Source organism: Hakea prostrata, unplaced genomic scaffold (genome assembly GCF_041222555.1).
Source record: "Hakea prostrata isolate BN-2017 unplaced genomic scaffold, UWA_Hpros_2 contig_19, whole genome shotgun sequence".
In the NCBI taxonomy this organism is placed as follows: Eukaryota; Viridiplantae; Streptophyta; class Magnoliopsida; order Proteales; family Proteaceae; genus Hakea; species Hakea prostrata.
Window position 1 is genome coordinate 267,786 of NW_028291138.1, and position 21,918 is coordinate 289,703.

At 39.0% G+C, this 21,918-nt stretch overlaps 1 protein-coding gene and 1 non-coding gene across 2 annotated transcripts; one reads left to right on the forward strand and one right to left on the reverse strand.

Annotated features, from left to right (window-relative positions):
* The first annotated feature begins 1,186 nt into the window (after nucleotides 1-1,186).
* On the forward strand, nucleotides 1,187-1,293 carry LOC148999262 (small nucleolar RNA R71). The gene has a single exon (XR_016170986.1). It is a non-coding gene; the product is annotated as a small nucleolar RNA R71 (small nucleolar RNA).
* A 2,813-nt stretch (nucleotides 1,294-4,106) lies between these two features.
* On the reverse strand, nucleotides 4,107-6,446 carry LOC148999263 (uncharacterized). Its single transcript, XM_089141332.1, has 5 exons — nucleotides 6,167-6,446; nucleotides 5,765-6,056; nucleotides 5,147-5,295; nucleotides 4,411-4,616; nucleotides 4,107-4,292 (listed from the first exon to the last, which is right to left on the reverse strand). Exons 1-5 carry the CDS (start codon nucleotides 6,444-6,446, stop codon nucleotides 4,107-4,109), a joined length of 1,113 nt encoding a protein of 370 aa, XP_088997458.1.
* Nucleotides 6,447-21,918: the final 15,472 nt, after the last annotated feature.

Below are 21,918 nucleotides of genomic sequence, written 5' to 3' on the forward strand. Positions count from 1 at the left end.
ATAAAGTTAATTGCAAAGCACTCTTCACCTCTATTTGGGCTTAAAGATACATTCTTTCTAGAATCTAGAATTGAGGACTCAAGAGCTTCAGGGAAGGAGGCTTTGGGAGTGTAAGATTTAGGAGTAGGACCCTCTACAATCGGAATGTGCAACCCCTTACAAGGAAATTGATGGGGAATACTCACAGGTGGTGTTTCTTTACTAGGCTTGTGTGCATCATTGCCAGTCTCATGGGTCAAATCAACCTCTTCTCGACTCTCAAGACCAATGGGCAATGGCTTAGGAGTAGGCAAAAGTGCATAATATTCCTTCCCACTGCGTGTCACAGCAGAGATTGCTTGGACTTGTTCTTTCCTATACCCAATTTGATGATTAGGGTTACCTATTGGTTGACTAGGTAACTGACCAACCTCCCTCCTACTGATGACATCAACTAGTTGACTAAGTTGGGTTTCCAATTTGTTAATGGATTGAGAATGAGAATGTAACAATTGAGTGTTTTGCTTTAGTCCACTAAGTGCTTTTAGTACCTTATCCTCAAATGATGAATTATGTGAGGGTTGTGGAGATGATGGTAGCTCATTCCTATAGGCATTTTATTGCATATTAAATGGAGGTGGCCTATAAGGTATTTGATTAGAGGGATTGGGCATTGAGTTTCGCCATGAAAAATTGGGGTGGTTTCGCCATCCTGGGTTATAAGTATTGCAATATGAATCATTGTCAAATTTAGAGACTCCTTGGGCCAAATGTGTATGCTCCTTAACAAACTCAGGGTATTGTGTAGCCAAAATAGCAATCAGTGACATGATGGGATAAGCTAGAACATAAAGCACATGCTTCAATCTGATTAGGTGGAGAGAAACTTGTAGGAAGTGGAGATGGGGTTTGTTGTGCTCATGACAAGAGATGGTCCAATTTCTTAGATAGCAAGTCAACCTTAGCACTCATCTCAACGGTAGGAATAATCTCATAGAGACCGCTCCTCTTTGGTTGCCCAATGGATGGAATCTCAGTCCTAGCTGTTGAAGCATGGTGTTGGGAGTTTTCACTAAGGGTCTCAAAAAGTTCCCATGCCTCATTCTCATTCTTGTGCATGAAAGTCCCACCACAAGAAGAATCAACCATTTGCCTATGTCGGTCTCTAAGGCCATCATAAAAGCATTGAACCAATTGCCATTTAAGAATAGCATGGTGGGGGCACTTTCTAAGTAATTCTTTTAGTCTTTCCCAAGCCTCATGAAATTATTCTCCTTCTTGTTGGGAGAAACTCGTTATCGCTCTCCTAATGCTATTGGTACTGCCAATGGGGAAGAACTTTTTAAGGAACTCCTGTTGCATTTCTACCCAAGTGGAAATTTTAACATTGTCCAAAAAATGAAGCCAATGCTTAGCTTTATCTTTAAGGGAGAATGGAAACAGTAGTAATCTTAAAGCATCAACTGAGAGGTTTTGAATTTTAACTGTGGAGGACACCTCTAAAAACTCATCTAAGTGCTTATAAGGCTCTTCATTGGCAAGTCCGTAAAAAGATGCTAGCATTTGAATCACACTAGATTTGATCTCATATTGAGCCGCCTCTATGTTAAGCAACTTAATACAAGAAACCGGAGTATATATCGTAGGAATGAAATGCTCACTCAAGGGCCTCATTGGAGGCTCATAGTTTGCCATGGTTCTTTGCCTTCTAAGGTTGGCCAAAGTCTCTTCTAACTCTAAGTCAAGTGGAGTCAACTCAGGGTTTAGGGACCGACGACCATGCATATACACAGAAGAATAAAAAAAAGAATAAGCTAAATAAGTAAAATTAAAAGAAAATAACTATAGCAAAAGGAAGAGTTTAGGACGTACCTAAAGCGCAATCCACGTGATCTTTCGAACAAAAGTTACACGTGTGGGATCTGAGGGATGGGGATTTTTAAAAATTAACCTAAACAACCCAACTAATGCAAATATTACAATTGAAAAGTCCTAAATACAATTATATCTAAGAAAGAAAAGATAACAACCTAAACTAATTATCGAATCGCTACTCTTGCAGTTACCTACAAAACAAAAGAAAAAGAGATTAGTTAAATAAGCAAAAAAAAATAAAAAATACTAAAATACTAAAATTACTCTAAAAATTATGCCTAATTGACAAAAATCAATCCTAGCAACCGTGCTTTGGTTCCCCGGCAATGGCGCCAAAATTTGATCGTGTCGCTAACCAATCAAAAATAAAATCCTATACTAATCTAGCAAGCAGAAAGTACGGGGTCGAACTATGGGGAACTGAAAGGCTAAGTCACTAAGATTGAATTCAACAAAACTAAATTTAAACTAAATCTATTAATTAATGCAAAAACGTTAACTATGAATATGTGAAGATCTTTGGGATTTCGAATCCCCAATGCTTTTCCCTAATCGATATGACTCTACACTTCAAAGTAAATTAGGGATGGTCTTCCTAGATATGCCCTATCTTCGCAAGACTATCGTCCTTCGCGGAAGCTTGGCATGCTTAGTTCGCTGAGTTATAGAACATCTTTGGCCAAACTCAAACACAATCAACTAGAAGATATAGAACAATCAACTTAATGAAATAAGCATGGTTCATCTACATCCCAAAGAAAAGGAACTAGCTATTCATTATCACAAAGTTCATAAGAAAAATAAAGATGAAACATAAGGGGGGAGAGAGAGAGAGAGAGAGAGAGATGTGGTCTTCTTCTTCAGCAATGAGAGAGATGAGAGCCGCATTCGCCGTCCTCCTTTCTGTGGTTGGCTTCTCTTTTATGTCTCCCGCACACAATGAATCCCCTCTCTTTACCCGTCGATTTTACCTTTATTCTTTCGGAATTTGGAAAAAATCAAAACTGGAAAGTTGTAGATATTTTAAATATCGTTCCATAGCATCTTGAATCACCGAAATCCATGCTCATACGAGAGAGATATGCCCAAAATACTGAAGGTAGGTCTGTTTACCTGGTTTTCAGATTTATTACCAATTTTGTTCCTTAAACCTCCACCTATTTCCAATTTGGCTAAGATCTCACTTTTCATGATTTCTTGAGCAGCAAGATTGAATGCCATGATTTAAAATCCACCAATATCTAATATATTTGCCAACTTTAATCCATATTATCTCTAATATCCAAAATCTCCTTATTCCTGAAAAATACACAAAAATACTCAATTAGCTCTCTTTAATTAAATAAGCATGGGGAATTAAATTAAATAAATAATGGTAAATGCATGCTTATCAAACTGTCTCAAATAACTATGTCTCAGTCTTATATGTCTAGACTTCCCGTTATAAATCTGACTACATACTCTAGCCAATGTTGCTTCACTACCACAATGTATTGATATTGGTTACATGAGTTTTGGCCATATTGAAATTTCTATCAAATTCCTGAGCCACTCAGCTTCTTTACCACCAGAAGCTAATGCTACAAACTCTGCTACCATAGTGGAATCAACAATACAAGTCTATTTCTTAAAGTCCCATGATATTGCACCCCCACCAAGAGTGAATATCCAACCACTTGTGGATGAGTGGTCCTCGCTCTCCATTATCGAACTAGCATCTGTGAAGTCTTCCAGAACAGAAGGATAACCAATATAACAGCCCCTTAAGATATCTCAAGACTCTAAAAATTGCTTTCCAGTGTAAGTTACTAGGGTTACTTGTATACTTACTAAGTTTCCCTATAATAAATGTTATATTTAGTCTTATGCATGTTATGGCATATAAGAGACAACCTATAGCACTTACATACTCTATTTGTGACACTCTCTTCCATCATTTGGTATTAGATTGATGCTAGAGTGAAAAGTTATACTCACAAGTGAAGAATATCAATGGTTAAATTTCTTTAACACTTTCTCAGTATGATGAAATTGTGTTAACCCCATTTCTAGCTATTCTAATGCCTAATATGACATCAGTTTCACCCATATCTTTCATATCAAAACTAGTAGACAAATACTTCTTAGTAAATTCTATTTGTTCTAAATCAGTACCAAATATAAGCATGTCATCAACATATAGACATATTATCACACCCTTTCCTTTAGAAAACTTACTATACACACACTTATTTGACTAGGGAATTTTAAAACTATTTGACAATTACTTTATTAAACTTCTCATGCCACTGTTTTGGTGCTTGTTTAAGTTCATACAAGGACTTCACCAACTTCCAAACTTTAAGCTCTTGTCCCTTCATGACAAACCCTTTAGGTTGTTGCATATAAATCTCTTCATCCAATTCACCATTTAGAAATGTTGTTTTAACATCCATTTGCTGAACAACGAATTTGTATATTGAAGTCAATGCAATCAACACCCTTAGTACTCTTAGCTACTAGAGCATAAGTATCAAAATAGTCCATTCCTTCCTTTTGTATGAACCCTTTTGCTACAATCCTTGCTTTGAACTTATCAATGGCTCCATCAACCTTCAATTTCCTATTGAAGATCCATTTACATCCTATGGTTTTAGAACAAGGGGGTAAATCAACCGATTTCCAAGTATTGTTTCCCATGATGGAATCCATCTCATCATTGATGGCCTCTTTCCAGAAAGCAGCATCATCAGATTTCATAGCTTCCTCATATGTTTTAGGATCTGTCTCCACATTCAAAGCAAGTAAAGTTTGACTACTTTGATTTTTTTTCTAGTACCTTCAACTAGGTACATAAAAAAATATGGGCCAAAGGTCTTCTCAATCATTTTCCTTTTACTCTTTCTAGGTTCTACTAGATGTTTGAGTTTGTTCATTCATATATTTTACAACTATGGAATATGTGGTCCTAGGAACAAAAATAAACCTAGTTTCATCAAAAATGGCATCTCTAAACTCAATTATTGTAGTTAACTCTACTGGGTCATTAGGTTCAATAACCATGAACCTATATGCTTTGCTATGAGAAGCATAGCCGTAGGAAGATGCACTCAACACTTATTTTCCTAGTTTCTTTCTTTTAGGTTCTGGAACTCTCACAATGGCTCTACAGCCCCAGACCCGAAGGTATACCAAATTTGGTTTCGTTTCTTCCAAAGTTCATATGGGGTCTTACAGCTATGTTTGAAAGGAACTCTATTTAAAATATGGCATGCTATTAACTATGCTTCACCCCAAAAACCACTACTTAAACCTGAGTTTGACATAATGGTATTCACAATTTCCATTAAGGTCCTATTTTTTCTTTCTACTACACCATTCTGCTGTAGAGAAGAAGGTGCAGTAACCTCATGAACAATGCCAACAGTCTCGAAATATTCAGGGTCATAATATTCACCACCCCTATCATTTCTCAGACGTTTTACAGTTGTCTTACATAAATTTTCAAAATCACTTTTGAATATTTTAAAATACTTCAATACCTCATCTTTGGTATTTAACAAATATATATAACATAACTTGGAATAGTCGACAATAAAGGTCACAAAATACTTCTTTCCTCTTCTAGTCGGAGTACTATAAATATCACAAACATCACTTTACACCAAATCCAAAATATTAAAAACCCTACTTACTTCAGGGAAAGGCTTCCTAGTTATCTTAGTCAATATGCATGACATACATTTATCAATATCATGGTTAACATTGGGAATCAATTCTAGCTTAACCATATCATTCATTTTTTTGAAAATTCACATGTCCTAACCTATTATTCCATAAAGACAATGAACCAAACATATAAGCAGAACTACTTATTTTATTCGTTGAAACAAGAGCTATATTCAATTTGAACATCCCTTCATACAGGTACCATTTTCCCACAAAGAAACCACCCTTAGTCAGAATAAATTTATCTGACTCAAATACAAGTTTAAACTCGAACTTATTAAGAAGACTTGAAGAGACCAAATTCTTCCTAACTTCTGGAACATGATAAACATTAGTCAAAGTGAGGGTTTTTCCAAATGTAAATTCAATGTGCACTTTTCCTTTGCCTTTCATAGCATCAGTGAAAGCATTTTCCATGTAAAGAATGCTTCCATCCTCTTCTGGCTTATAGTCAGAAAATAGACTTTTATCGTTACAGACATGTCTTGTAGCGCCTGAATTTACTCACCAAGATGTATCAGGTTCAAGAAGATTGGCTTATGAAATCATGCCACGAGATTCTTCTTCTGATCCTTGTAATCAGATTTCTTCTTAAGAAATCAACACTCTTTCTTGAGATGACCCATCTTGCCACAGTGAGAGCAAGGTCCCTTTTTCCTTGACTCAAATTTATATCTCTTGTTTGAGTCACAGTTCGAGTTCCCTTTTTTCTTCCTTTTAATTTTGTCAGAAGTTTTATTCTCTTTCGAGTCTTTGCCTTCCATTATGACCAAAACCTTTGAAACATCAGTACCCTCACGGGACTTGTCTTCTTCTTCAATTTTCATGTCAGCCTCTAACTTTGCAAGAGTGGCATCCTTCTTTTTATGTTTCAAGCGCTCCATAGTATTTCCAAGAAGAAAGCAGTTTGTCTATTATGGCTGAGACAACAATGCTCTCATTCATATTCATATTATGCTGGGAAAATTGGTTAAACATTTGTTTGATCTCATAGAATTGATCCATAACTTTCCTACTATCAACCATAGTATAGCGAAAGAACTTACTTGCTAAGAACTTCTTACTGGTTGCATCTTCTACAAGATAGGTGTTCTGCAAAGCTTCTCAAACGTCCTTCGCATATGGCTTTTCATGGTGCATATCAAAAAGGGTGTCAGATAGAGAGTTGCAGATGTGACCTTGGCTACAATAATCATCCTGCTCCCATTTTTGCCTGATCCTTGCTTCTGCAACAGTCTCATCCTCCTTCTTTGGTTTGGGTGTCGTTAGTACATACACCACATTTAATTGGCTCAAAAAGAAATGCAACTTCTTCTGCCAATGCTTGAAATTGTTACCTTCAAAGCACTCCAATTTAATTATATCCGTTGCAAGTTGCTTGAGTGATTGTGCCATTTCGTGAAGAATAAAGTCTTAAGAATGTTAGAAAAATATGGGTCCAAAATAGCACAAGTGAAAAACGAAGATTGGATGTTGATGCTTTTAGGCGCGTTACTACGTCGTTTTCCTTAAGACTTTATTCGCTCTCACCATTGTGTGCAATAGGGTTATAGTGAATAGTCTCCCAGGACACTAGAAAGCCCCAACAAAAGTTGTTCTTCAGATTTTGTTCTCTTGCCTTTTTGTAACTAATCAGAATACAAAGTATTTATAGACAAAGAAGAGCTCGTTTCGTGAACGAAGGGGTACCCATTAGCAAAGAGGTACCTATTATGTAAGTTCATCACTCTATACAGACAGGTACATCTTTATATAGACACATCTATACAAGATCAAATATGAGCCATCAAATCGTTTGGCCGCACGACTCAATGACTCTAATTGATCAAATGTATCAATGTCAATACTGCTTTATTACAGCTAGATTACTAATGCTAATCTAACCATTGGATCAACTTGGATTCATATAGATCAATCTCCATCAACCCTGATCTATTGTTGATGAAAACGTATGGTTTAGATCTGATCACGATCTAATTCCAAGAAGTGCATTTTCCAAGGAATGATTGATTCCAAGAAGTGCATTTTCGAGAAGTGCATACTTCATATCCGAAATGACTTGCCGACAGCTCAAAGTTGAGAAGTGACTTGCCAACAACAACTGATAGTCGAGAAGTGACTTTCCGACAACTAATAGTCGAGAAGTCCATGATTTGTATCATCTCCGGAATGTGTCTGTTCTGTCCCCAAAAGTATAATCTGGAAACTAAATTCTGAGAAGTGCCAATTTATAGCAAACAACTAAACTGAACCCAATTTGACTCTAATCCATATGTTGTTTTATTTATTATGTACAAAATAATACAACACTTATTACTTGGAACCACCAAACTATCGTGCAATTTCCCAAATACTGCAATCAATTTTCTACAAACAGAAAAATCCTGCAATTGTCAAGCATTGATAATGATGCACTTAAGAAATGAACATTACAAGCAATGTATGATGTATTGATTTATATAAATAGATCTAGCTTTCCTTATCACATTGAATAACAACATTATTTTAATTAGAAAAATCATACGAAAAGTAATTCCCAACATTACTAGTCGAGATTTTTCTTTTGTACAAAATTTTCTTACTAATGTTGTTATTGAATGTGATCAATTTTCAACAAACCGGGGGGGGGGAAATGAAGTTCGCTATACTTGCAACTTTCAGGCATTGATAATGAGGCACTTAATAAATGAACATTACAAGCAATGTATGATATATTGATTTATATAAATAGATCTAGCTTTCTTGCTCACATTGAATAACAACATTATTTTAATTAGAAAATCATATGAAAAGTAATTCCCAACATTACTTTTTGAGATTTTTCTTTTGTACAAAATTTTCTAACTAAACTTATGTTGTTATTGAATGTGATCAAGCAGTCTAGATCTAGTTGTATAAATCAATATACAATACCCTGTTTGTGATGTTCTTTCTGTAAGTGTCCCAATATTAATGTCTTGAAAGTTGTAGGCATAATTTGATTTCAGCCTTTTTTTTTTTTTTTTTTTTTTTCTTCCTCTTTTTTGTAGAAGTTGATTGCAGCAATTATTGAGAATATGGAAGATAGTTTGATTGTTTAAGTAATAAATTTGAACTAGATAATGTGAACTCACTCAAGTCGAAAACAAGAAACCATCTAAGGTAGAAAATATAGGGGTAACATATAGGTGTACAAGAATATCAAAGGAGAAGGAGAGGAAAGAGCAAGGAAATATCGACGAAATATCGCCAAATATGGAGATATTTCGCCGTTTTGGAAGATGGAGAACTGGAAAAGGGGCAAAACCATATTACAATAAATTGTTGGAATATCGTGAGAATTGCCAATTTATCGGCTTCTCGCGATATTTTTTGGGCAAATTTCTACTCAATTTTTTTTTTCCAGATGTTTTCATATTTCTTGCATTCTTGTTCTATTTTGCTTCGACCTTCGACATTAATGCAACACACACGAAGAAAAAAGAATTCTAGAAACTCTGATAAACTAAAAATTGTTTCAAAAGTCGGAATCTCTTTACAAGATAACAATGACGTTTATATATAGCTACAAAACCCTAAACATGTTAGGAAAATAAAACAAAGATTAGACAACTCAAAATTGGTAACCCAAAGCTAACTAGGAAATTAAAAGTGACCCAAAAACCCCACTAATCGATGAAATTTGAAAGTCAAAATGACACCTTATCTGTAAAGACACTATAGAGCTTTTGTAGCCGTTTAGTTTGATACGTTATGGGTCCCATGACTCCTCCCGGATCAAAAGTTACGACCGTTCAAAGATTTACCGTAGAATCGAGCATCTGCCGATCAAGAACATCATTTTATTTAGGTGATGTGATGTTTTAAGCCAAAATAGCACTCTCAATTTTACACACCCCCCCCCCCCCCAAACAAAAAAAATGTAGCACTCAACTCACAATGTTGTTTTTTTTTTACACCATATTTTGGCCCAAAATGACCTAAAAGGCTAAAATATCTAAGGAGGGCAAATTCCTACCGAAATATCAGTGAAAGTCATTGTTCTGCCAATTTCACCAAAGGGCAAAACACCAAAAATTTCACCAATATTTGCACCTTGGGTAAGCGTGTAATTTTTTAAGAGTAACATATGTGATGAGTAGAAGAGTTTTAATACATAGAATTTATATAGGGGAGTGATAGAAATTTACGAGTCCAGATCGTCTCCTCCGACAGGGAGCACAGAGTATACCTTTGAAAGTTGTTGACCACAATTTAGAGGGGGCATACATGATTAAGGTGATGGAGTTTATTTTTTAATATATTTTTTTATTTTTTTATTCATGAATCTTACATAATTTGTGATTGTAAGGCCGTCGAGAGAGAGTGCTCCCGGTTAAGAGAGATGAATTTACATTTAAATAAATACTTCGTGAGTCAAGGACATCCATGCCAGCTCCTGTGGGCTCTTATGTACAAGTAATCGAAGACCAGAAACGGGGAACAAGGGATGGGTCCCACTTTCGGTGAAACATATACATAGTATTATATTATACTTCACAGAACAAAATTTTGATTAAACACGTAAATCCCCATAAAATTAGGCGAGCTCCAGTTAGATTAGAGATCTAATGTAGTTAGTACATGTCAGCGTCAGTGTAGGGCTGCACGAGTTACACTTGCACCGCCGCAACCGTCGCTCTTCCAGTCCACTTGCCCTTCTCGTCAATAATTTAATTGCAGCTGAGGATGAGAAGATCTCACCCACCTAATGGCTACTGCCCCCACTGGCGAGTGGGACCCACACTACCTGGTGTCTTGCTGTCAAAACTAGGTCCCCAAAATGGACGGCTGATATTTTCATAAGATGTACGATCTTCTAATGATTCATTGGGGGGGGGTTGTGGGACCCAAGAAAATGAACTTCACCACCGACGACAAAACGACGGGGAACATTGGGAGTACCTTTCTAAAAGCCAGTTTTGATTGTTGATTTGAGAAATCGACTGATTGGATTTTTCGTTTGCTTCCGTGACGAGGGACATGCCACGGGGCTATAGAAAGGCGACTCGTGTCACTTTCTGAATCCACTAAACTTCGAAGACTTAATGGTGATGTATGAAAGGATAAACTCTTTCTTTAAGATCAAGCTTAAAACATATTAAATATTAAAGAAATAGCAATAATAAATCTTTTTCCCCCAAAACTAGAGGTGTCCAAACCTAACCCGAACTGTTAAAACCGGACCAAACCGGCCCGTTATAGCCCGAACCAGTTCGCACTAAAGCTTAATGGGTTGTGTTTGGGTTGAACAACCTCAGCCCGCAACGGTTCGGGCTGGGCCGGGTTAGCCCGTGTGCGGCCCGCTAGCCCGAACCGTTTGACTCGAAACCAGCCCGAAACCTGAACCAACCCGTTAAACCCGTTATAAATAAATAAAATAAAATAAATCTAAATGTAAAAGCCAAGAAAACCCCCAAGTTTCTATTTTTTTTCTTAATTGTTTTGCTTTGGAATATTCAAACAAGCCTGTCAAAGTCTTCACCATTTGGAAGATGGGTTTAGTAAATATTTAGCAAATGTATTATCATTTGAAAATCTTTTAATGTTTTATTTTGATCCATTTTTACAAGTGTTAAGAAGGGAAAGGAGAATAGGCAAATACAACCCACTAAAATTCATCAAGATGCTAGATTTCTTTTGTATATTAGTTCTATAATCTTTGTAGAAAAAGAGTTTTTGGTTTGAACACTCAACACAAGAGATTTGAAGAGAACTTAATGCTTATATGTATTTACATGCTCTTGATAAATTCCACACATCAACAAAGTACTCAAAACATATCGCTAGTAAACCCAAACCCAAACCGTTAGTCAGCCCGAACCCAAACCGCATCGGCCCAAAACCGGCCCGAAACCGTTATTTTCTTAATGGACCGTGTTTGGGCTGAGTGCTTTCAGCCCGAAACCGTTAGGCCCAGCCCAAAACCGGCCCAACCCGAACCGTTGACACCCCTACCCGGAACAAACAATTTTTATATATTCGAGATGGGCGTATGACACAATATATCATCAAACAGGATCGAATCTACGACTTCTCTATTGTGAGGTGTACCAACGACAACGGGGGTAACTAGCAATTCGGAAACATCTTGGGAAACATGCCCCCTTTTTTTTTTTTTCCCCCCCTTTTTTAAAAAAAAAAAAACCACTCAACTCGGGATGATAACTATTGCCCCCAATAATAGTTAAGATGCGGTCCAAACCCAGAAACCATACTTCTCTTTATTTGCCTTTCTGTCAGCGTGGAAAAAAAAAAAATAAAAACTACCAAAAGAAGAGGAAAGTCAAAAGAAACAAAAAGAAGGGAATTGATTCAACCAATTGGAAGGCCCTTCGGATCTGAAGTCCAAAACTCAATATGAAGAGAAAGCGGTTTAAGGCAGTTCTTAATTAATGAGGGCAAAGCATTAAATATTCAAACTTAACGGCACTTAACACCGTTATAAGGAGGGGGAAAAAAAAAAAAAAGAAATAAAAGTAATCACAAGCGAAACGCCCCAATAAACATCAAGTGGCGGGAGGGGCCCCACGCGCAAGCAAAACCCGGAGGAATAACCCCGGGGGGGAAAAAAAAAAAAAAAAACAGGGGCGGTATCATGTAACTATTGGATCGATCTCAGGAAGATATACCACTTTACAATAACATCTTAATGGTAACACGAGAATGCAAGGATTCAAATTTTTTAACTAATTAATTAAATTAAATTAAAAAATATAAATAAGTTAATAAAACATACATCTAATGCGATTGAAATGAGACTAAAAATAAAACAGATATAACCTAACTGTTCATCATCTAATAAATAAAAAAAAAAATACATTGTTAATACAACCTAGAAGAGGTGAATAGGTTGTAACTAGTGGACTTGCCTAATTTTTTGGTTTAATAAAAAAAATACAAAATAAATTGTAAATTTCAATGATAATTAAATAATGCAGTCAATCCACAAAATAATTATTTTGTAGTGGTTCGACTTTGCAAGTCTACGTCCACACTTCTCTTGGCCTCATGAGAGTATTCCACTAATTATTCTCTTTCAATATAATGGATAAATATCAAACCTTTTACAATCTTTGTTCTAAGTAGGACAAGAACACCCTCTATCAATTATAATCAACCTATACTAAAATTAAACAATTAATAAAATTTGAAAAATCGAAAGACATTACCTAACAACGAGAATGACACTTTATCCCTTGTGTGAATGTGATGAATGAGGAATGAAAGCTCAAGGGATGAGATGCACCACTAATGAAGTTTCAATGATTTTCAATAACTCCAAACTTAATTCCAATGAGCTTGCTTGACAACTTTGGAATGTCCTTCAAAGTTGAGTGAAATTGGAAGGCAAGAAATGATCAATGTTTGTTCACCAATTTAAGAGCTTTGAGAGTTGTGAGGTAGTAAATGCTCAATATGCAAGGTAGAGACTCTCAAATGGAGGTGATTGAGAATATAAAGAAGTTATTCAATTGCTTGACCAAACCTTATTCCAATGGATAAAAAATTTCTTTGAAATTTTAGTCCAGATGAATGTCCTTTTGACCAGACAGGAGTCCATCTCAAATTTAGCCATTAAAAATATAGCCGTTGGGTTAAGTTGGGAACTGGACAGACGTCCATCTCATCAGACAGTCGTCTATCTGGCTTGCCTTAGCTAGACGGGTTTCCGTCTGACACTCTCTGACCAAACGGACGTCCGTCTGGCTCAAAGGGACGTCTGTCTGCAGCACAGAGTACACAAACAAGTTAGGATAGGGACTTGATTGGGTTTTTGGTATTTCTAGCCAACTCTAAGCCTCATACACTTTTTAATATGTCCTAGGTCAGTCTAGTGACATGATATGCATATAATTAAATATCATTACATATGAGTGTATATGAATGTGTCCTAAGTCCCTAATTCATCTAAGTCTTGAACTTGACTTGATTTCCCATTTTCTTATGCTTTGATCTTGACTCTCATCTTGATCTTGGTTCCTTGTCCAAGATTACTTGAGCTTGAGCATCCGATAAGTTTGGTTCAATGAGTCAAATTCAGTCCACTTGTTTTAGTAATTTTTGTTTGTTATCATCAAAACTAATGGAGACTGATGTGGGGCAATGTTGACATGGCATTTCCCAACATAAATAAATAAAATTCAGGAATAAAAAAATACAAATAATAAATAAATAAACAAATAAAAGGGAAGTGATCTAAATGTCTGCGCTAGATCGAAGGAAGGGGAGTATAACTAGGATGACTTTAATTGTGGACCTTTTGTCGTAGCTTACAGTCCACCGATAGGGAGAATAGATATTAAAGAAAAAGAAATGCAGAAAGTTAAGGATATGGAGGGGTAGATAGAAACAGGAATGGAAGGGGGAGAAAAGATTATTGACGAAGGCTACTTACTTGCATCCTCGAATCTTGAATGACAAAAAAAAAAAAAAAACTTAAACAATAGATTCGAATTTCAATCAACTCTAACAACCAGATCTGGAATGATCCAAGTTTGCAATTGCTAGACCCAGAGCAAAACAAATCCTCTTTGAAATTAAAACTTGAAACTTGAATTCAAAATTAAAATTGCATTGATCAAAAGAAAGAAAATACACTTGCATAAAATAAACTAAATAACTTGTATTCATTGCATAACATAGAAAAATTGAACTTAAACATTCAATCTAGAAACTAGAACCCCACAAAGTAATCAAATAACTAGAGAAAATTTAGACAAGCTAAAGAGAATAGAAGATGTAAACTTAGGTCTAAGAGGAGAGGGTATCTTTATAAGAGATGGTGAAGGATTTACAAAATAAGGAAATAAATAATAATATATAAGAATAATAATTATGAAAAATAAAATCAAAGAATAAGAGAGAGAGAGAGAGAGAGAGAGAGAGAGAGAGAGAGAGAGAGAGAGAGAGAGAGAGAGAGAGAATAAGTGGAGAAAAAGAAAAGAAAAGAAAAGAAAACATATTAGGGAAGGTGGTGGCTGAACGGTCTTGTGAATCTTTTACTTTAACATTTCTAAATATCTACCATCAGATTTGTTAAACTAAAACTAAATCGTCCAATAAATTTCTTAATTTTTCTTCTGTTATTTATGTGTTAGTTATGTTTATGTTAACCTTCTATCACCAGTTGCCATTTAAATAACATTAAATTTAAAATAAATAAATAAACAACGACGAAGCCTGTAACGTTAACCTTCTATCACCGTCTCTTTGGAAACAATCAATGACTATAGGGGCTTCTTGAAGATGACTAATCTTTGCGTTACAAAGATTCCAATCGAGATGATGATGAAGCTGTTAGATCTTATGGCATTCACATTGTAACTGAGATGTGCAAGAAAATTTCTGTAAAATTAACTAGGAGAAACCAGTGTTATGTATTGTAGTGGGGAGCTAAAGTCCCGAGTCCCCTTCTCGGGAGAGAAAGGCACCCCCGTGGGCGGGTGCATCTCATCCTTGAAGAAGGTCCCGAGGGCCTCATTCGGGAGAGATACCTCCCTCTTGGGCAAGCTCATTTCTTCCTTGGAGAAGGGTCCCAAGTGCCACACTTGGGAAAAATATATATCTATATCCAACTCTAGCATTTCTCAGAAGACTCTCTTGACCAAGTCAAGAAGAGTTAGTTACGCATAAACACTCAGCATATCTATTCCGAGAATTGGGGAGGTGAGTCAGCATAACGGCACTATCAGGTGCGACAACGAAGGAGCCGTTATTCCACTACTCCACTCACTCCTCAACTATCGATCCGGAACTTAAGGAATCGCCGCCTCCAGGTAACCTCTATATAAACCCACCTCCTACATGGAGAAAGGAACGAGAACTTTCATCTGAGTACTTACTCATTACGTTCTTGAGAACTCTCTCAAGAACCATTATTGTTGCCTAGGCTGATTTGAGCGTCGGAGGCGGTTCCCCGGCCAAAACTAGGCCGGACCGTTCTTGCTTTCTTTGTGTGTGCAGGCATCTCAGCTATTCCAACTTGGTTGGAGAGCTCTTAAGGTGGTCATCTCAATATCCGGCTCTTGAAGAAGTTCTAGACGCAACAATTTAGCGCCGTCTGTGGGAAAGTCACAGAAAGTCATGACAAGACGTACCACACCTCAGGTGACAAGTTCTCAAATTCTCACTCGAGCAAGAGAAAGGGAGACAGAAAACGGACGTGTTGAAGAACAAACTCTCCCTTCTCTAGATTGACAAATTCCTATTCTAGAGGAAGGTCAAGAAGTAGTTCTGGAGAATCCCCCGTTAACTATTCCAACTCCATTTGGAGAAGGCGGTTCGAGTCAACCTCCAATTCCAACGACAATGGTCGATTTGCAGAATATGCAAAGAGAAGTCCAACAACAAATGTTGGAACTCCAAGGAGTTGTTCGAGGCTTAGTCCATCAAATCGGGGTACCATCCGGACCCCCCAGAAATTCCCAAGAGGGACGAAGGCGTGAAGCCGTCCGTCAGACTCGGGATAGGCAACGTCCGGTGAATGAAGAAAGGAGAAATCCCAGAATACCAAGACGACCAGCCGAACGAGTTGGAGAAAGATCTCAAGGAGTGCATATTGAAGAGCCACGTCCCCGAGAGGATCGGTCAAGGGGAAGTGTGTTCCACCGTTTGGCTGGGCTTAGGCAAACTCAAGATTTACCCAGAAAAGGGCGCAGAAATGAAGGAGTTCGAGAGCAAGAAGGAGAAAGCCACGGAAGAGGCCATTCTAGATCTAATAACCCAAGAGGGTCGGTTAGTCAATATGGATCTTCTCATAGACCAACTTCCCAATATTCTGATTTAGGAAGTATTCGGTCTCCGCAAGAACGTCAAGAGGCGCATGGTCTCGGGAGAAGATTAGATGCCATGGAGAGACGGCTTGAGGATCGGGACCTCGATGACGACTATGATGTGGTTGATAGAGAACCCTTCTCAGAAGAAGTCATGAGAGCACCTCTTCCACCGAACTTTATCATGCCGACATTCACTCCCTATGAAGGTAAGTCCAATCCTCGAGAACATATTAGTTATTTTAAATCTGTCATGGCTGTTATTGGCCGAGAAGATGAGCTATTATGCCGAACTTTCCCGGCATCTCTCAAAGGCCCGGCGATAAAATGGTTTTCTAGCCTACCGCCAAGATCCATCCAAAACTTTTGAGAACTTGGGAGAAAATTTATTGCCCGATTCCGAAGTTGCATCGGGAGTAAGAAGACAGCAGATAGCCTTTTTGCCATTAGGCAGAAACCAAATGAGTCCGTTTGGGACTATCTTCTCAGATTCGATAAAGTGGCTATTGAGGTAGAAGAGTTGGATGACACAGTAGCGTACAATGCACTATGGAGTGGAATAACCCAAAGACGTTTGCTTGAGGTATTGCTCCAAGACAAGCCGAGGACTTATGGAGCACTTCTTAAGAAATGCCAAAAGCAAGCAACGGTCACAAAAGTTATTGAAGCCCAAGAAGAGTCCACAAGAGGCGTAAAGGACAAGAAGAATTATGGAGAAAGAGGTCAGAATTCAAATGCTCGGGCAAGAGATGACAAAAAGGGAGTTTGGAAAGAAAGACTCGCCAATGGAGACTTTACACCTCTTAATACTAAGAGGTCAGAAATTCTATTACAGATCAGAGATAATGAAAACTTGAAGTGGCCGGGCAAGATAAGAGCCCGACCCGAAGATAGGAATATGACAAAGTATTGCCGCTTTCACAAAGACTACGGCCACCATACGGATGAGTGCAGAAATCTAAAGATCGAGATCGAGAAACTCATCCAAGAAGGGCATCTTGAAAAGTATCTTCAGAAGAAGCGACAACATCGAGAGAAGTCCCCACCTAGATCAACTAAAAGACTTAGATCCAAAAGTCCCGAGAGGGCAGATAAGAATCCCGAGAAGAAACCCGACACTCGGGAGTTTTCCCCCATTTACATTGTTTTGGGAAATCCAACGGAAGAATCCATTAAGAAGGCGAAGCAAAAGGCACGGTTCGTTGGATCGATGCAGTTGCCAAGAAAACGAAGAAATGACTTATGCTCAGATCCAATAACCTTCACCGACGAAGATCTCAAGGGCGTCACTTCTCCTCACGACGATGCTATAGTTATCAAAGTGAAATTGGCAAATCAAGAAGTTCACCGAGTTCTTGTGGACACGGGATCTTCCACCGACTTACTATCTTATGAAGCATTTAAGAAATTGAAATTTGAAGACGAGATGATGACTCCGTGCGGGACTCACTTATATGGGTTCGCTGGGTCGTCCGCCATATCCGAAGGGACAATCCAATTGGATCTGAGGATCGGGACCTCCCCTCGGGATGCAGTCGTCCAAGCAACATTCATGGTGGTTCGGGACCTTTCAGCTTACAACGTTTTACTCGGGAGGCCAACTCTTAACGCCTTAGGGGCGGTGGTTTCTCCAACACATATGAAGTTGAAGTTTCCGACCACAGCAGGAGTCGGGGAGTGCTCTTCTGATCAGCCACTCTCCAGACAATGTTATGTGAATTATCTTAAGAAAGTCAAAAAAGCCGAGAGATCGGGCAATACAATGAGTATTGAAATTCGGGATGACCGGGATGAAGAAGCTATGCAGAGAGCCGAACCAGTTGAAAAGCTTGAGCGAATTCAACTTCATCCGGATCTTCCCGAGAGAGGGACTATGATCGGGTCGGAACAACCTACAGAATTCAAGGAAGAACTCACCGAGTTTCTCCAAAACAACCTAGATGTATTCGCGTGGTCGGCCGAAGACATGCCCAGAATAGATCGAAGAGTTGCAGAACATAGCTTATGGATCGGGGACGATGCAATTCCAATGATCCAAAAAAGAATGAATTTTTCGCTCGAGAAACATGCAGCCATCAGAACCGAAGTAGAGAAACTAGAGCAATCGGGTTTTATAAAACCCAGAGAATGCCCAACTTGGTTGGCGAATGTAGTCATGGTGAAGAAAGCCAACGGCAAATGGAGAATGTGTACAGATTACACAGACTTGAATAAAGCATGCCCAAAGGATTGCTATCCACTTCCCCTGATCGACCTTTTGATCGACGCCACAGCAGGACATGAAGTATTGAGCTTCATGGACGCTTACTCGGGATACAATCAGATTATGATGAATACCAAGGACGAGAGGGATACGGCCTTCATGACGGATCGAGAAAGTTACTTTTATAAAGTAATGCCCTTCGGATTGAAGAACGCTGGGGCCACTTATCAAAGAATGGTAAACAAAGTCTTCAAAGACCAAATAGGAAGAAATATGGAAGTATATGTGGATGATATGCTTATAAAGAGTATCGTCCGAAGAAGTCATCTGGAAGATCTTGAAGAAGTCTTTGATACTTTGAGAACATACCAGATGAGGCTAAATCCGGAGAAATGTGCTTTTGGAGTCTCTTCCGGAAAATTCCTTGGGTTTATGGTATCCCAACGAGGAATTGAGGCAAACCCGGAGAAAATCAAAGCCTTGCTCGAGATGGAGTCACCAAGAACGGTTAGAGACATCCAATCCCTAACTGGAAGAGTAGCAGCCTTAAACAGATTTATCTCAGGATCGGGTGAGAAACGTTTGCCTTTCTTCAGAGCTCTTAAGGAGCTCGGGAAGGCAAAGGATACCTTATGGATCGATGAATGTCAGAAAGCGTTCGAAAAGTTGAAGGAGAAGCTCGGGACTCCACCTCTCTTAGCCCGACCTTCAACGGGAGAACAATTATTCACATACTTAGCCATTTCTCCAGCGGCAGTAAGCGTGGTCTTAGTAAAAGAAGAAGGTACTTCACAAAACCCTATCTATTTTGTAAGTCATGTTTTAATAGATGCCGAGACACGATATCCGGATGTGGATAAACAAGCCTTAGCACTTGTAATCGCATCTCGGAAACTCATACCATACTTCCAAGCTCATCCAATTGTAGTCTTGACCAACTTCCCGTTGAAGAAGATACTACAGAAACCAGACTTAGCCGGAAGAATGGTCACATGGGCTATTGAGTTAAGCAAATATCAAATTGAGTACAGAACTCGTCCAGCCATAAAGGGACAAGTTCTGGCCGACTTTATTCTTGAGAATAGCATGCCTAGTTCGGGAGTAGAAAATTCACCCGGTCTAGAGTTATGGACTTTGCATGTTGACGGCTCGAGCAACTCTTCGGGGAGTGGAGCAGGGCTAATGCTTATCAGCCCGGATGGATTCACTATTCATTATGCTTTAAGATTCAACTTCAAAGCCTCTAATAATGAGGCCGAGTATGAAGCCCTACTAGCAGGACTAAGACTTGCCCGAGCCCTAAGAGTCCGAGAATTGGAAGTCCAAAGCGACTCTCAATTGATCGTGAATCAAGTTCGTGGCGTGTACGAGGCAAAAGAAACAAGAATGGCAAATTACTTAGCCAAAATTGATGATTGTCGCCATTATTTTGATCATCTTGAAATAAAGCAAATTCTGAGAAAGGAAAATGAAGTAGCAGATGAATTATCCAAGTTGGCCTTTTCCAAATATTCGACCTTAGGCTCAGCCGTTTATATTGAACAGTTAGAAATTCCTAGCATTCGGGAGGCCGAGGCGATGGATATTGAAGAAGAGCTTAGTTGGATGAGCCCAATTATAGCATATTTGAAGAATGATCTCCTCCTAGAAGACGTCGAAGGAGGCTAAGGCAGTTAAAAATCAAGCAGCGAAGTTCACCATTATTGAAGAACAACTTTATAAAAGATCGGTCACACAGCCTCTTCTAAAGTGTGTTGGCCCTTCTCAAGCTCAATATGCCTTAGCCGAAGTACACGAAGGAATATGCGGAGCGCATATGGGAGGTCGTGCTTTAGCCCACAAAATAATACGCCAAGGCCTTTATTGGCCGACTATTCAGAAAGATGCCGTGGACTATGTCAGAAAATGCAAGCAAGTCGAAAGACCATTTGATTCTCAATAAAGTCTACGTCTCCATTTTTGACATCCTTTTTCTTGAAAAGAAAGTTATAGCGAAGAAGACACAAGCATTTCTTACGAAGAGCCCAAGAGAGTTCTTAACAAGTTTAGGAACCTAGGAGCGCTCTTCAAATCAACGAAGAACCCAAGAGAGTTCTTGACAAATTCAAGAACCCAAGAGCGTTCTTAAGAAGAGCCCAGGAGAGTTCTTAACAAGCTTAAGAACCCAGGAGCGCTCTTCAAATCAACGAAGAACCCAAGAGAGTTCAAAGGCGTTACACTCGGGACCTCGCTCGGGTAGCCACTTGGGAGTTTTCCCCACCTCTTATGAAAGTCCAAGTGAGACTCTCATGAGATGGAATTATTCAATGGCGTTACACTCGGGACCTCGCTCGGGTAGCCACTCGGGAGTTTTCCCCACCTCTTATGAAAGTCCAAGTGAGACTCTCATGAGATGGAATTATTCAATGGCGTTACACTCGGGACCTCGCTCGGGTAGCCACTCGGGAGTTTTCCCCACCTCTTATGAAAGTCCAAGTGAGACTCTCATGAGATGGAATTATTCAATGGCGTTACACTCGGGACCTCGCTCGGGTAGCCACTCGGGAGTTTTCCCCACCTCTTATGAAAGTCCAAGTGAGACTCTCATGAGATGGAATTATTCAATGGCATTACACTCGGGACCTCGCTCGGGTAGCCACTCGGGAGTTTTCCCCACCTTTCATGAAAGTCCAAGTGAGACTCTCATGAGATGGAATTATTCAATGGCGTTATACTCGGAACCTCGCTCGGGTAGCCACTCGGGAGAATTTCTCCACTTCTCATGAAAGTCTAAGAAAGGCTCTCATAAGATGCAATTTCTCAAAGGAGTCACACTCAGGACCTCACTCGGGTAGTCACCCTTAATAAAGGCAATGGCATCTCTCGGAGAACCAGGCTGGGGGCTTCTCGACTCGACGAGACTTTAGAGAAATGATGGCTATCATTCAAAACAACGCATTGGAATTTCTTCAAAAGAAAAAACCTTCAAAGAGGTATGAGAAAAGCATTTCATACGTTCGAGAAGTCAATCGCACGGAATGGGGGGCTCTGTTGTGGGGAGCTAAAGTCCTGAGTCCCCTTCTCGGGAGAACAAGGCACCCCCGTGGGTGGGTGCATCTCATCCTTGAAGAAGGTCCCGAGGGCCTCATTCGGGAGAGATACCTCCCTCTTGGGCAGGCTCGTTTCTTCGTTGGAGAAGGTCCCGAGGGCCTCATTCGGGAGAGATACCTCCCTCTTGGGCAGGCTCATTTCTTCCTTGGAGAAGGGTCCCAAGTGCCACACTTGGGAAAAATATATATCTATATCCAACTCTAGCATTTCTCAGAAGACTCTCTTGACCAAGTCAAGAAGAGTTAGTTACGCATAAACACTCAGCATATC